Here is a 17447-nt window from a genome sequence, read left to right on the forward strand (position 1 = left end):
TTACTGCATCACATTCAGGCCAACTTCCCACTAGTCTAGTCATGTTTTAGCTTCTTTTTTTCCATGGTAGATCCACTCTAAATGGGTGTCTCCCAAATGAGCACAGGTGTTTGTTTATACAGTCATGAAAACTTCACCTTTACTTTGATTTTATTGGCCTCCTCCACACTTTAATTAAAAACCTCTGCTGAGGCAGCTGCAGAATTCACTTACAGTTTTTTTTTTCAAATATAATCTTTTTTTATATATATATTTTATATTCATTTACAGGCATTATATAGAATAGCATGTCTGTGCATGTGATTGCATCTAATCTCGATGTCTGTACATGCTGGCCTATAAGACAGGACTCCATGTTGCATAAGAATTTAGAGGCTGTGGCTTTCAGATTATCTTTCTCCTCTTAATGCCAGCTGGTCTTTCTCAGGCACTCCTGGACTAAAGTGTTTTTTTCGTTGTTGTTGTTTTTCTCCCCAAACACTTGATGCAGATCCAAGCTGGCCAGATTGAATGGGAGTTTTTCTCGTTCCCTTTCTGGCAAAGTTAGATGAGAAAATCGATACCAATCTCATATCTGCACTTTAAATATAAGGCTACAGCCAGACTGTTAGCTTAGAACAAAGACTGGAAATGGGGAAAGAACTAGCAACCAGCACCTCTAAAGCTCACTGATTAAAACCCTGTATCTGGTATGTTTAATCTAAAAAATCTAGAAGTGTGGAAATAGCATGTTAAATCAATAGTTCTCAAATGTTCATGGCATGCCTCACTTCAGGAGGTGAAAAAAGTTCACGTCCCCCGCAATTTTTTTAAATCTGTCATTAACATTGATAGGGGAAGCAGCTCTTGTTTGTTTATTTTCCCTACATGATTTCCCCCCTGCAGTGGTTCTGTGCCCCACAGTTTGAGAACCACTGTGGTAAATTAAGATAAGTTAGACAAAATCTGGCTGTGGCCTTATATTTAAAGGTCCGGTGCGTAAGATCTACTTTAGATTAGATTTATTGGCAGAATTTCTAGTTTTCATTAGTCTAATCACCTGAAAATAAGAATCATGTTTTCGTTACGTTAGAATGAGTTGTTTCCATCTGCAGAGGGCGTGGGTCCTCCTCCACAGAGGCTGGTGTGTGAGATTTAGTGGGGTCTTGCAGAGTGCAAACATCTCGTGTCAGTGCACAGGAGGACCTACAGTAGCCAGGGAAAAACGCCAAGGGCTATGTCTGGAGCCAGTGTTTGGCGTGTCCATTTTGGGCTACTGCAGAAACATTGGTGCAACATGGCAGACTCTGGAAGAGCACCTTTTCCCTCTGTAGGTATTATTTTATTTTTAGGTTTTATTTTCAAGTCATTATACACTATATCATATTCCATTTCTGCCATATGCTGCCAATAAATCTCCATGAATGTTGCACATTGGATCTTAACGGAAAGATATCAGAGTGGTATCAATCTTAAAACTCTTCTCAAGTCAAAGAGGTCTTTCTCCCACTTGATGTGCATTGTGTAGAACTATTAATTAGTTTGTGGTAACTTCATTAACCACAAACTCATATGTGTATATGTACCATGTGAACACAATATAACCTGAAATACAGGCCTTCAAACTAGATTTTCATGCTAGACCCTCCACAAGAAGAGGCCTCAAGGTTGTGTAATAAAAATTTTCGGACAGTACTTCATGCATACAGGATTACAAAACAAAGAATCAAATTACTGCAAACTAATTGCCACACAGTGAACCTGAGGCTTTGGGGACATAGGACACCTGTTTACGTGCTTTGCTAAACATCGTGAGGATAATTCACAGATCTCTGTTCATGTCTCGTCTTCTTTATCTGCTTCCATCTTGTCCTGAACTCAGCGTCCTGAAGTCAACCCGCTCAGGCGGTGTGGCCTTGACCCAAGCTGGCCTGCACCTTACCTGGTCTTGATATTGCTTCAGATTCAGCCGAGATAGTGTTGCCTTCAGCCCTGCACTGGCACTTCAGCGCTATTGTTCCTTCATTCCTGAGCTCCTATCAGTCAGTCTTAACAGCCAGTGAACTCTCTGAACGTCACGTCTCTGCAGCCTTGCTGAGATTCATTCAGATCTCCACATATCCCTCCATTCACAGTCTAAGCTCAGCTATGCAAGTTACACAACATGCAGTCAACAGCAGAGGGATCTTGTTGTGTGTATGTGCTCCTCAGCCAGTGTAGGATACAAGCTTAAATAGAGAGATTCGTGCTAATCTTGTTAATGCAGCCTTGACAGGTCTAAGCTGTAATGACATAGGATGTGTCTTACCACTACTTCATGTGATATTTCATCTTTCTCAGCAGGCTTATTCCACCACAGCCCTTCTTCTGATGCATGTCTGCCAAACTCATACAAGGCACCTGCTTTGCCATGACATTTCTCCCGTCATCTTCATTTTAAATCAGCATGTACCTCAGATATTCACGTTTCCTTTCTGTTTCCTTTCCATAATTTGCAGAATATGTCAGTTCTGCGGTCGCATTGTGTCTTCTGCAGTTTCCTGTAATGCAAGAAGAGGAACGCAACAAAAGCAACAACCCCTGAAGGCTGATATCGTCTGCTGTTATAACTCAAGTCATTATCCCACTGAATCAGGTATATTAACCATGACATTGTCAGCATCTCTGCACTTTTTAGCTCATTTGTGTTTGACGATCTGTCAGCTCAGTTTGGCTCCTTAATTTCAGCAGAGAGGTGCAAAAACAAACTTGGTGTTTTCCTTCTGATTCATAAAGATTATGCTTGGAGCAGTGCCACACATGACTTCACTTGCACTATTTAGTCTTCAGATTTAATTTTGTACTGTAAAAAAAAAAGGGAGAAAGGAGCATGGAGGGAGCCATATCAGTAATCATCTACTGTAGTTTTATCTGAATTTGTCACGCACTCACGAAAGTTGGCTGGCTGGCTGGCTGCAAGTACAGGATGTTCTGGCAGGGCGAGATAAAACACCGTGCAGGGAAAGGGATCTCCTAAACACTTCCCTTTTGTTCCCACCTGACAGAGAAAGATACCAAGAGTTCATTGCCTTTTTTTAAATATTGTTCACTATTGAGTCCACACTGAGACTGTATGTGTGAACTGCTAATCAGCGCTGCCTAATCAGCATCAAGTGCAAAGTCACATCGGTGTAAAATCTTTTGAAAGATGCAGTTTGATGACATTATTAAGTAGCGTGGGATCATGAGAGTTGTTGTCTTCTTTGTTAAACCACCACCACTGCAGATGAAAATCTCTGAAGTGACTCAGGCCAGGGCGAATCTAGAGAAATATTTATAGGGTGGCAAGAGGGTAGCAAAAATATATACAGATTTATTTGCAAACAATTTCATATGACCTTAGAAAAGCCTCAAGTGAAGATAATTTAACTCAAAAACATGTTATTGTGGCACATGTGTAAGGCACTGAATACAGATATCTAAAGGTGCCAATAAAGAGCAATATATTGTTTTATTTTCAAACATTTCCCCAAACGTGACTTTTTTCAGTACAGATCATTAAATTGTATGTGTTAGAGCTTCACCTCCCTCTGCATTCACTCTGACTTCAGGGTTTCAATCTTATAAATTTCCATCCAACCACAACTTTTCATATATAACTTTTGAACCAGAAATTTCAACTGGGGTGACAGCTGGGGTGGCAAGGCATCTCTTAGGCATGACCACTGCCACCTCCCTAGATCAAGCCCTAACTCGAGCAGAACTCACGTTCACTGACAAGATAATGCATTAAGTTTTATTTATATTTCATTTTTCATTCACCGACTTACTTCCTTACTTATTTTTTCAATGGCGTTATAGCAATTAGCAGCCAGTAGGACATAAACCATTGCCTTAAATAAACTGTAGAATTCTTTGGGTTTGGCCATTGTTAGAAACATTTGGGATAATGCAAGTACACAACTCAACAAAATATATATAGCGTCTTGCATTTTTTTTAAACATTTTTTAATGCAAAAATGTTACATATTACAGCTTAATTAATGTCACCTGAAACAGAAAACTTCATTAAAAAAAAAACCCAAGGATAGTTCAAGCGTCTCTTTATTATATAACTATAACATCATCAAGACAACTTGTGGCAAGCAGGTTGAAGAAATACTCACATGACCAACGTCACAGCTGCAGTTACAGTATGTGTAGTACTTTACAAGTACTGCATTGCTACAGTGAGCAGTAATTCATGTCTTTTTGTTTAATTAGTGTTTAGTATAGTTCTACATAAGAATCATATGAGGTAAAGACACTGTAAATGTTTGGATTTTAGGTATTTATTGACCCCCATCATGTTGACTATATTGGATATTAGCTGAGAGGAACAAACACTTTAAGCAGCTCTAAGTGTTTAAATTTATTTCTGGGTAACAAAAGCTATTTTAAACTGCGTCTTAGAATTTTGATATATACCTTTTTGTTACTAGTATGTGCATGTAAACATTTTATCATTTGTTTTACAGAAGAAAAGGGAACATGGCTCATGCAGTACTTTTCTAATCTTATCAACTGAACTACACCATGATGCTATCAGTGGTACAGTTTCATAAAGATTATGCTTTTATTTCTTGAAGTTCAGTCTTGGACGGTCATATTTTAAGTTTTTTCACTTGTCTGCAGAAAGCTGTATGTCAGTTGTTGTGTCACCGGGCTCAGTGGATATATTGTGATTAACTAAGATATACAAATAATTTATTTATACCAGGTATAAATGACTTCCTTAAAGTCACCTGTTATTTTAAAAGTTAGGAAGAAGCAGAAGGCCAACAAATGCTCAAATCCAAGACTTCACAGTCAGTGCATTAGTCTCCCATGCTGAGACAGCAATAAGACGAGTCTAAAAAAAAAACACAAATAATAATAAGAAAATAAAATCAAAAATCACCCCCAGTGCCCCAGCCCTATTTTTGACTGCATGAATATTTCTGTCAATAAAACATCACGGAGAAGAAATAACTCGGTTACTGGCATTTTGAGTATGGCAATTATACAACAGGGTGAAAGTTTTTCCACAGAGCAGCATTCTACAACATTCACACTTAAAACAAAAACCTCTGAGTGATATAAAAAGAGAAATAAATGACTAAATAACACTGATCTTTCCATACATGCATTGGGCAGCAGTTCACAGACACAAACAGTACATGCAGCAGGTCTGTTTGGTGTACCCTTTATGCTCCTTTGCCTTTCACAAAGCATCTACAGTAGGTTTCAGATATATTAGATGACATTTAAAAGCATTCTAATTAAAATAGTATTTGGCATATCACCAGCCTTATTCCTGAGCAACTAAGCTTTTACATTACACATCAAAATCTACATGTTAGTACTGAACATTTTATTTTAGTAGACATTAGAAGGGCTGATGCATGCCACCGAGCTTATTCGCCTCCTCATGCAGAATCACTGCATCAGTCAGGGTTTTTGTCACATTAAAAATCTTGTAACTCCAGTTTTGATTGTTGAGCTTTAAAGGAGAAATATGTAAGACCTTGTGTTCAAAGATAGTGAGTTGAAGCCATGGACAACATATATTAAATATGTAAAACCTTATTTAATGTATGATCTATGGTTGCGAGTTGTTTCCTCCCCGTCTCCTCCTCCCAAGACACGAAGCTCAGGCAAGGTTGCCTGCTGGCTGCACGGACGACAGGAGTGCAAGACGAGTGCAACATTATATTTTGATTATGACAAACGCGCCGAGTCTGACACTGTTAGTTGATCAGCTGTTAATAGTCATCACTTGTCTGTCAATGTACAGTTAAGCCCGTTAAATACACACTCAGGAATTGGAGTTCACTGACTGACTCCATTAACATATTGTTCAATTTAATGATTCTAAACATCTACTCCTTCTAAAAGACTATTATAGATTTCTTACAACTCATAAACAGACTCTTAGTCATCAGGAAAACATTTAGCATTAATTTTAACTCTAACAAATGTGAAATGGGCAAACAAAAAGAGACTTCCAACCCAGAATGGAAATTTCAAATGAGAACTTATTAGCTGTGTGGTTGTTGTCGAAGAAGCCGGTATTCAAATTTAGCATGTTTCCTTAACCTCTGAGGGAATGTCATGGTAATTTTATGATTCATTACAGTAAATATTTGACATATTTCTCCTTTAATATCACGTACTTGACATTAAATTAGAAATGGTTTGGAACCCTTAATAGGAAAAAAAACATTAATGAAACTAATAAAAAAGATTCCTGAAAAAGCTTGGAGATACAATGTTTTTTTTGTTTTTTTTATCTGACTGCAAGTTGTTAATAGAAAGCATGACAGTGCTACGATGTCCCTGTAAGCTTGATGGTTTCAGCAATGGTATTCACGCTAAAATCACAAGGGTGTGTTGCAACAGCTTTTCAAAACTCCTGTAACCACAGTGTTGCCTGTACTGAGGTCTGGTTGAAGCTCATCTCTAGTGATGTGCAGCTCGTAGTCCTCCACCTTGATGAATCAAAAGAAGATGCTCAAATTGTGTTTGTTGTCGTAAGAGACTGTTCATCCTGGGTGAACTGCTGGTTGTGTTGCATGTGGTGTGTACGCAGCACTGTGAGACAGACATCACATCTGGCACATTAACACTTAAAAATGAGTAGGTAATCAGTGATAAGAATTTAGCCTGAGATTTCAGCTTATAAATATAGTTTTCAGCCCACAAACATGAGCTACGGTTCTTAAGTCTTTTTGAGTTTCAGCCTTCATTTGTTTTGCTTATTACAGTTTTGATTTTATTTATGCATTTGTTTTTGAGTCTGATGAGGACTCGCTTTTGGTAGCCTCATCCAGCAGCCTCATGTCTTCACGCAGAGACAGTGCTATGTAGAAGGTATGAGGTTTCAGAGTCAGACCGTAGTTGTAGTCCAGTTTGGCCGGCCTGGCTGGGTCCACAGTGATGTGGCACTGGTGGGCCATCAGCGCCGTGAAGAGGAACAGCTGAAGCTTGGACAGCTCCTCGCCAATGCACCGCCGCTTTCCCAGGGAGAAGATGAGCACGCTGCTGGTCAGGTCTTTGTTCAGCGCTCCGTCCTGGTCCAGGAAGCGCTCGGGGTTAAAGGTCTCGGGATGGGACCACATGGTTGGGTCGTGGTTGATGGACCACTGGTTGATAAAGATGACCGTGTTCTTTGGGATGGTGTAGCCCATGATGGAGGTGTCTGTGGTGGTGGAGTGCGGGATGGTGAGCGGCACGAAGCTGGTGTAGCGCATCACCTCGTAGATGAAGGCCATGACGTACGGCAGCTGCGCCTGGTCCTCGATGGATGGGAGCCGGCTGCGGTCCACCACCTTGTCCACCTCCTGCTGGAGACGAAGCTGCGTCTCAGGATACCTACATTCACAGGTGAGACCTACGTTTAGGTGACTACTCTCTAGATCTACAACAATTAATTGATTAGTTTGATTAGATTAAACTGAGTATCTTTGAGTTGTGGACAAAACAAAAAGTCATCTTGGGCTTTAGGAAGTACTGATAGATATTTGTTTTACCATTTTACAACATTTTACATACCAAATAACTGATCAATTAATCAAGAAATTATCAGTAGATTAATCAACATATGAATCATGTCTGTAAAAAGCTGTACCTGACATTTTGTGACCAGAGAAAATGTCACTTCACCTGAGAATATGATGCATGGGCACATTTATTGTTCCCCATCACTAAACCCTGAGACCACCGCTGCAACTGTTAGTTAATTAATCGATTAGTCGATCATAAGAAAATTAGTTGCCAACTACAGTATTTTGATAATTAATTGTTTCGATCATTCATCATCCTGCTTCTTAAATGTAAGCATTTGCTGTTTTTTTTTTTTGTTATTTATTGTAGTAAATGAAGAGTCTTTTGGTTTGGAGTTTGGGCTCTGGGAAATTGTGACCATTTTTCACAATATTTTGACATTTTATAGAGTAAACTATCAATCAATTAATTGAACTGCAGCCCTAAAAATGACTATCTCTTTCTAAAAACATTAGTGGCTCCAGGCACTGTATGACACCAGCCTACTGATCACAGCTTCAGGTACGGATGAGATTAAACAATCAAGACAGATCAAAAAATGAACTCAAGTAACATCTAACAAAGATTTTGCTACCTGTACCATGACATGCTGACTGGGCACTTGATTCACTTTCAGTGGTGTACAATTTCAGCTCTTTATGTTACGCTGCCAGTATCTGTCTGAGCCTCAGCTCCCCCACTAGGTTGTTACATAACAGAAATGCTACTGAACTTCCTCAAGTCTGTGCAGCTTTAACAGCAGGATGGAAGCCAACTCTGATTTATTATCTCCTGTTATTTCCCCAATCATTTATGCATCTAGACCAAGTCTGAGACTGCGGGCCTGCCCTCAGACAGAGCTTGGTAAAAGATGCACCCTCCCCCTCCATTTACTCGCTCATTTTGTTTAATTTCTGGAAGTCAATGGAATCATCATTATGTTATTTGATCCCATAGGCACTCAACAATGGAGCCAAGAAAGCCTAATAGATCCGTTTACATAACTTCAGACTACACAAAACATAAAAAAAATGGTATGTTCAAAGGCATTTGTTAGTTTCTGACTCTGGGAAAAACAGTATCTCTAAACTTTCTCTGTAACCAAATCACACACATTAAACAGACTATTCTATGTGATCTCCTTTTGATAACTAATGTAATGTTTTGTTTTGTTTTTCACTTCCATACACTGGGCCTCCCCTGAAACTGTTAGGGGCCACTCTGGGCTTTGAAAACCTCTGGTCTAGACGGTTAAAATGATCACTCGCCTATAAAATCACTATGGTCTGTGAGGAGAGGCTGCTCACCTGACCATTACGAGGATGATCCACTGCAGAGCAGTTGACAGAGTGTCCTGACTCGCTCCAAATACATCCCCCACAGTTGGGGTCACGTAGTCCTTCCCAAATGTAAGTGCTGTTTTTTCGCTCAGGTTGTCCAGCGCCAGTATTAAAGCATCCGTCATGTCCCTGATGGTGCTGGACTGGATTGTTTTTCTGTGCTCCATCACTTTATCTCGGATGAACATACCAAACTCCAGGTTGAGCCTCTTGAAGTTGTCAAACATGGTTTTAATGGGGTTTGGGAAGTACTGGAGCCAGGGCATCACATCCACAATGCTCCCTGCCCCCACCGTCTCGGTGAACTGGTCGTTCCTGCCCACCACCTGCCGAAACTCCTCGTCGTCGTAGGAGTACCTCCTCCCAAAGCACACCGCGCTCATGATGTTGGCCATGGACACCACCAGATAAGTCATGGGCTGGAAGTATTGCTGCTCCTTGGTTTTGTCCAGAAACAGCTGCAGCAGCTCTCTCATCTCGCAGAGGACGTGGTGCTCAAAAGTCTTCTTGGTGTGCAGGTTCACGGTGGAAAACATGCGCACGGTGGACTGCGCCACTTTACGGTGCATCTTCCACCAGTCCGTGATGGAGTTGAACACGAGGCTGTCCCCGCTGCCGACGTACTTGAAGGAGGTGAAGTCCGGTCTGCCGGCGAATTCGGGTCCCTGCTTGACCAGCGCCTGTTTGATGGAGTCCCCGTTCAGCACCACCACGGTCCGACAGCCCAGTTTAATCTGAAACACGTTGCCGTATTTCTTCGCCAGGCGCGCAAAATACAAGTGCGGCGCGCTGCCCATCTGCGCAGCGTTCCCGATGACCGGCCAGGCGATCGGACCGGGCGGGCGGCGGGTCGAGCGCTGCCGGAGCCACCGCCACAGGTGGAGGGAGAACAGCATAGCCACACATGCCAGTAACAGAGTCCTGGGAGTCGCTGGGTAAACCCCCTCCAGTGTCACATCCATGATGGGGATCCTGCAGGCGGGCTGATGATAAAATCATAGTATCAACATTAAAGGCACATTTTATTTAAGGTGTAAAATATATGGCACATTCCAGAATGTAGTTTGTTTTTTTTGTTTTTTTATAAAATTTGGGAAAATATACTCTGTTGAATCAGGAGGTGATTAAATACCTGCTGGTGTCCTTGGTTCATCGAAAAAAAGTCACGATTAGTCCACAATATGCAAAAGTTTCTGTTTTAGTAAACTTCACTTCAACTGTTTTTCTCCATGAGCTGAGTGAAAAGACTACATTTTACCAGCGAGAATATTCCCTTATTAGTCTGAAATAAAAAAAAAACAGATCCAGCTGTTTGATATAATGTCATTAAGTCATAAGTCTTTCAGAGTGTGCAGCCTGTTGAGCATCCACACATAGTGTGTCTGTGTGTGTCCGCAGCCTGTTCATGCTTTGAAGCCCCACAGTACCAACTGAAGTCATTTATCCTCAAACAGCGCGGTTTCATGGCGTATGTGTGTGAGTGTGTGACTGTGTCTGTGTGTGTGTGTGTGTGTGCGATGTGTGCCCGAGCTTTGTTACAGTGGGCAGGTTTGTTGCAAAGGGTGTCACCCCACCCTCCCACCATCACCTCCTCCTCCACCCACCTCTCTCTCCATTCAGTTCAGCTCTCTCTCTCTCTCTCTCTCTCTCTCTCTCTCTCTCTCTCTCTCTCTCACCCTGTCTCCCCCTCCCTTAGTGTACTTACTCACTTGCAGGCAACAGGCGTCAATGACCGACTTGTAAATGGGACCTTTTAAACTCAGCTGTGCACAGTTGAAAGAGTTAAATGATTTTTTTTTTCTTGGTAAAAGAATAATAGAGGTCTATGCAAGCACCGTCATACTTAATATATACTTTAATAGTTTGTATAAACGAATAATAATAATAATAATAATAATAATAATAATAATAATAATAATAATAATAATAATAAAATCATTTAGAGTAAAGTCGATTTAATTATAATATTCTAAATCATAGAATAGATATATCAGTTGGCTGATATTGACCCGATATTGGCCTGGCACAGCTGTATCTGTCTATATCAGTATCATTGTGTATGTGTGTGTGTGTGTGTTTGTTTTTTTTTTACAGGCAGCATTTTATGTATATTCGATCATTTTTCTTAATTCATTATTATTATTATAAATAGTAGTAGTAGTAGTATTGGTAATAATTGGTGATAAAATATTATAAGAAATGTGAAAAAAACAAAAAGTCATAATTAACATTAGAAATAATACAGATAGATAGATAGATAGATAGATAGATAGATAGATAGATAGATAGATAGATAGATAGATTTGTTGTCATTTTTATGGCTTCCTCAGCGGTGTTAGAAAACAAGGCTGGTCACGGCCCATGTAACAGCGCTGCCTCGGGGGGGGAAACACCCGACAAGTCACCGGAGTTCAAAGTGTTTAAAATAAATCATACCGCTCAAATCTAATCAATTTGTGTAAACTATTATTTATAACCGGTGCTTTTACGTGGGTGTGACGACACACTAATCAGATTATTTAATGTAAGTCAAGAACACATCTTAATTTTTTTTTTTTTTTTTTTTTTTTTTTTTTTTTTGTATGCACATTTTGTGGCTCGGTGATTGCGCTCGTTTGTGTCCGTGTGTATATATTTATTTGTCACCTATAAACAACCATTACCGAGTGAGTACAGTCTATTGTTAACGACAGAAATTAATCAACACGTCTTCTTCCCCTCGGAACAAACATTTGATCTGCCGGACTGAAAGTAAATCCTCTCCTACACAGTTTCAGTCTCATTTGCATGAAGTGTTCGCAGTCTTTCCTCTGATGCTTCACCGTCTGAAGTTGTTTTCATGGAATTAAAACTGAAACTGCGCTTTCTCATCAAGCCACCAGGAGGAGGCGAACCCCGTCTTCCAATTCATTAATTCTCATTAATTAACAAAGCAGCCGAACATGAGACGGTCCTGCACCACACATCACCCCGTACACAACACCCGGCGTATCTCTGGTATCGTTCATAATGGACAAGAAGACTACATGTAGGAGGCAGATAAACAATGATGTGTTTATGGTTTTGGATGTCCCTGGTGAAGACCGGGTCATAGTGAGTATTGTCGACCTGGTTCTGTGTAGCTTCCTTCTAAAGCCAGGCTTTGGGGTTCAGACCTCATCATTTTCTGAACCTGATTTATGTTTCTTTACTTTTCTGCTCGTTTGTTTGAATGCTTTTTTTGGTTTAGTCTGCAGATGATCCTTGGCTCTCTGTCCTCTGTCCTCTGTCCTTTGTCCTCTGCTGTGCTCCGGTCGGGTCGGGATGTGTTTCGGGGATCCAGTTTCAGCACCGCGGACAGCGGCTCAGATAAACCCGCTCATGTCCTCTGACCCTCAGCTGCATCTCCACAAACTACCGCGACATTTCATGCTACTTATTTTTGATTATGCATTTAAATGAATAAACAAGATACAATTTATTTGAAGTAAATTAATTAATTAAACCATCTACAATAATCTCTAATATATGTCCTATTTTAATTCAGTGACCTTATTGTATTACAAACTCTATAATATCATAATAACTTATGGGAAATGATGTGCTATACGTTTCGCCATCTTCTTGTGCTATTGTCAAATATTGTATATTATTGGACGATTCGGCGATTTACAGAGTACAGCATTATTATTATTATCATTGTAAATCATTGTTTATGAGTTCTCAGACTATTAACAAAGCATATTGCATTTAGAAAATTATCGCATAACTGGCCTTTCAAAGAATATTGGTAGGTTTATAATAATTATATATATATATGTTTAATTAATTAATTATATTATATGTTTATAATAAATTGAATTTAATATTAATAGAACCATATGATCATAAAAGACAAATTACAGAATTATAAATGAAGTTCTAGCCTGTTTTAAATTCTAAATTAGGTAGTAAAAATATTCAGGTAAAGCAGAGGTGGAAGTAACTAATTTACAAATTTATAATTTACTCAACTACTGTAGGCCTACTTAAGTACAATTTTGAAGTTTTTTTTACTTGAGTATTAACATTTTTTGATATTGTATACTTCTATTCCACTAGAGGCAAATATTGTATTTCTACTCTGCTGTAATTATCCAGCAGCTTTAGTTAGTAGTTACTTTCCTAATTCTATAAATTATAGCATTATAAATGAAGTTCTTCTCTGTTTTATTTAGATCTAAATCAGATAAGTTACTATACCTACTGAAATACAAATTTGAGGTACTTGTTACTACTACTTATTTTCTCTCTCTCTCTCTCTCTCTCTCTCTCTATATATATATATATATATATATATATATATATATATATTAAATTTTATTGTTTATTTATTCTGACACTTATACTTCTATTCTACTGGAGGCAAATATTGTCCTTTTTACTTCACTGCAATAATTTGCTTTAGTCACCAGTTACTTTTGAAAAAGATTTGATTTATTAATATAAAACATATATTAACTGATAAATTATAATGCATTATTGTAGGTTAAAACACCCAGTAACATATAAAGTAATTACAATCAGCCCCACCTTTAACGCAACATTAAAGTGATAATTATATTCCAATAATATTAATTTAATGAAATGAGCCAATCGGCATAATGAGTACTTTTATATTTTGGTACTGTAAGTATAATACCAATACTTTTGTTCTTTTAAGTAAAAATTTGAGAGCAGTACCCCTTCCCTCACTGAGATGAAGTGAATATAAAGCACACAGACACTCACCCTCTGGTCGTTCTCCCTTTGATGAACCACTCACAAGGTGACAGTGTGTGACTTTGCTTTATTCCAATAGTAAATGGATCCAGGAGGGTGGAGACAAGCTTGTGAATGAACAACTGGTCACAGCCTCCTTCACCGCCAGGACCCAGTTATTAGACCAAACCCCAGCTGGTCGTTGGCTGGGTACAAGCCTGCTGGATTTACTCAAATCCTCTCATGTGGTCTAACTGCATTTTTATAAATCTGTAATTATTGAAAGTAACATTACCTATGACTGCAAGCATATGATAGAAAATTATGAATATATTAATTAATCTGATTCACACACACTGTCTCTCCGTCTTTCTCGTGTGTGTGTTTGTGTGTGGGTGCGTGTGTGTGTGTGTGTGTGTTCAGTGGTTGAACTAGTGATCCTGAACATCCCATGGTCATAAGACTGACTTGTTACTCAGTAAGTATTTGGTTTAACACTCCAGTTCACCCCATTAATCCATAACAGCTCAAAATCTCTTCTTTTTTTAAAATTCCTACAGATTAATTAATTTTCCAAGACTTTTAATGTCTTATTAAATTAAAGTTGAAAGGAAAAAGACAAGATGGGGGAAATACAGATTTGTCTAATATAAGTGGGACATCATCTTCCTAATTCAAAGATTTGTCTAAAATAATTATAATAACACAACTTCCATTTGTAATCTTTATTAGCTTCCAGTTTTGAAACTTGATACTGAATATCGTCTTTTTCAGAGATCTTTTGACCCTTACTTTTCAGTATAGGGAGATGAACTATAAGACCAGTGATTCTCATGAAAACGTTTTTAAAATTTTATTCTTAAATCTAAAATAATCAATAGATTATATTTGTAATCTAATAAAACTATAACTCTTAGAAACTTTGCATCACCTGTTACCATGGAAACAACAGTGTGATAAAGGCTAAGTAAGGTATTGATAGTTACAAAGATGCACAGATTTTTAACACGACCAGCTATGGCAACAATAAACAAAAGGAAATACGATGACAAGCACCTCCACCATGGCTTTACTCAATTTGTACGGGCAGCCAAAATGTCTTATATGCCTGCAGTGTCTTGCCAATGAGGTGATCCAACCTGCCTAATTGCATTTAATTTAGCTGATAGTGTGGCTCTTTTACTTGGTATGTGTGGCTTTGTATGTTCTGATACGCACTTTAAAATCTCTCGTTTTCTCTCTGTTTGCCTTTGATATTTTGTTTAATTACAGTGTTATTTGAAATGAACAAAGTTGATGCCTGTTACATTATTTGAAGGGTATTTTGTGCTGAGATGGTGCAAATATTTTTAATACATGTCTGATATCTTTCTAATGCATTTCTCTATTGTTGTTCTCCTACATATCTAAGTGTAAAAATAGGTTACATCAAATTATTCTACAGGACAGGTGTATTATGGTATATTTTCTAACTTGTAAGGGGTCCTTGGCTGAGAAAAAAATTGAGAACTTCTTAATTAGATTAGTGGACCAGAATACATATACCGTCTTCAGATGAGCCTGCATATCATTTGGAAATCATTATTGTTGAAATGCAAATATTAACGTTTATAGATATCTGCAGTTTCATGCAAAGAATTAATCACCAGTAAACTCTGTTTCTGTGTGAGACTCCTAAATAAAGCTCTTAAATCCACGTTTGTTTGTGTTTGGATGCCGAGCCCTTTAGGTAATCCCCTCAAAGGTGCACTGAGGTGAGTTTAGCTGCAGAACAACCTGTAGGGTAGACGGCCCGCACAGTGGCCTCTCTGCCGTGGGCCCCCCAAAGCTCCTCACTGTGAGCAAGTTCAGTTTCAACACCAGTTTCCCTTCCTGCATGACTGACAGCTCAATTGCTCATCGCGTGTGAGTGAGCATGGAGGTCAGGGAGGAGCTCAGGAAGGTGTGTACAGGTGATGATTTGCTCAGACAGTAAAGGTACAGTTACACTGCAAAGTTCCTGCCTGGCAGGGCAGTGATCACGTCTGATTCCAACAACATTTCTCACATTCAGAGCATAGTTTTGCACACAGGAAATCAGAGGAAGCCATATCAGGAAGTTACGTCATGTGCACACAGACCATTACTTTGATTTATGTCTGTAATTAGTGGAAGCATGCGCAGGACCTCGGAAGAGCTGCACGCCTTTTACAGCACTTACAGGGCTTATCTGACTCTCTGAATCAATGCTGTGAACTTGTGGGGAAAACAGAGGAACATAGCCCAAGGCTTTTCTAAAGGTGAGGAGCAGTCACGCACATGTGGTTCATCATAGGGGTGACAACTGAGGGAAAAGTCACTGATAACTTCACTAGACGCAGGTCTACCTCTGTGTGTTTGTCAGGTTTAAGCACAGAATGGAGCTGCTGTCAGACTTAAATTTGGTTTGCTGACATGCCAGTGAGGGTCTTTCAAACACGCATGCATTTAAACCACACGATTATAAGTTAGCAGAAGAAGTTTGGGAACGTTTTTAGTTTGAGAAATAGATCAGATAAAAGTGATTGATAAAAATGATTAGATTAGATTTTTATTTCAAACATGTTAAAATAAAATAAAACAGAATGTAACAGTATGAAAAAAACAAAAGCCTAACCTAACTTTAAAAGTAACAAATGAACTTAACAGGAAACTTTCAGCAGAAATAAATAATTGACATCCAAAAAGGAGTAGGAAGAAGTGTATACTTATCAAGTCCTATTTATATGTGAAATGCTTGAGTATTTCCACTTTTTTCCTCATTTTCAACAACCACAACTCAATCAAACCAACGTAAACATTCATAACACAGCGAGAGCAAATGAGCATAATAAAATAAACAAAATAGCACTAATCAAAAATCAACCTCTGCATCCTATCCTCTGTTCTTTCTTTGCTAGTTCTCCTCTCCCATCATTCATGCATTCGGTATGTTATTTTTACTTTTAAATTTATTTGATGTTGGACATGTTTTCATCTTGTTATCCTTTAATTATTCTGCAATGGCTTTTAGTGTTGGTCCTCACTGGTTGTTTCTAGAACATAAAAAATGCTCTGACAATATGATTTTACTCATTTTGAAGTCAGCCAGGTTTTGTGCTTTTAATTTAATAAAGAGTAGGTAGATTGTTTTTTCGGTGGTGGGTCCATATTTTTGGATGAATATAAAATGCACAAAAAAGACAAAAGACAAAAAGATAAATCTACTACACAATTTTTATTATTATTAATTTAACTTTGACCTTTAATTTAACTCTAAAAGCATGTTGAGCATGTTGAAATTTTAAATAATTGATGTTTTAATATGTGGATGCGCTAAAGTCTAATACAAGAAGAACATAAATACAGGGTGTGCATCATGTTCTAGATTTAAATAAAGTAACATTTATGTCTTTTGCATTGCTTTAGTTTTCTATGTTCTCCTGCAAGCCTACGAGCTTACCCCTAGATGCTATTAAATCCCACACACTGGTCCTTTAATGAGTTGGTGAAAACCAAACCAGAGTTTAAAGGAAACTAAATACTAGACTTACTTTCCAGGTGGCCAGAAAAATAACTCGAAATGAATGCTAATGTTGCTCCATAACTGCTGGCTGTGTAAGATTTGCTAGCACATTTAAACAGTGACAATATATGAATATTGTGTTTGCAGATTGTTCCACTGCCCCTGAGTGGCCAAGATAAAATAATGCTGCTTTAAAGTACATAAAGGTTCACAGAACTAGCAAATATTAGCATACCATGCTAATTGGGACATTCCATTTTCCTAGACAGCAAATGGCACAAGCACTTCTTTGTTCTGCTGCCCCCAAGTGGCATAACATCCCAAAAACCTATAAAAAACACCTG

General features: G+C 38.6%; 1 protein-coding gene across 2 annotated transcripts; it reads right to left on the reverse strand.

The window, feature by feature from the left end:
* Nucleotides 1-4965: 4965 nt before the first annotated feature.
* cyp1b1 (cytochrome P450, family 1, subfamily B, polypeptide 1) lies at nt 4966-13758 on the reverse strand. 2 transcript variants are annotated; one of them, XM_084735422.1, is made up of 3 exons: nt 13611-13758; nt 8829-9844; nt 4966-7350 (listed from the first exon to the last, which is right to left on the reverse strand). In XM_084735422.1, the coding sequence occupies exons 2-3, from the start codon at nt 9821-9823 to the stop codon at nt 6756-6758; spliced, it is 1590 nt and encodes a 529-aa protein (XP_084591548.1). In that variant the 5' UTR covers nt 9824-9844; nt 13611-13758; the 3' UTR covers nt 4966-6755. The 2 variants fall into 2 exon arrangements, with proteins under 2 accessions (XP_084591548.1, XP_084591547.1); XM_084735421.1 differs by lacking the exon at nt 13611-13758 and adding an exon at nt 9994-10359.
* Nucleotides 13759-17447: the final 3689 nt, after the last annotated feature.

This window comes from Lutjanus erythropterus, chromosome 14, assembly GCF_056507025.1.
Source record: "Lutjanus erythropterus isolate fLutEry1 chromosome 14, fLutEry1.hap2, whole genome shotgun sequence".
Lineage (NCBI taxonomy): Eukaryota > Metazoa > Chordata > Actinopteri > Lutjaniformes > Lutjanidae > Lutjanus > Lutjanus erythropterus.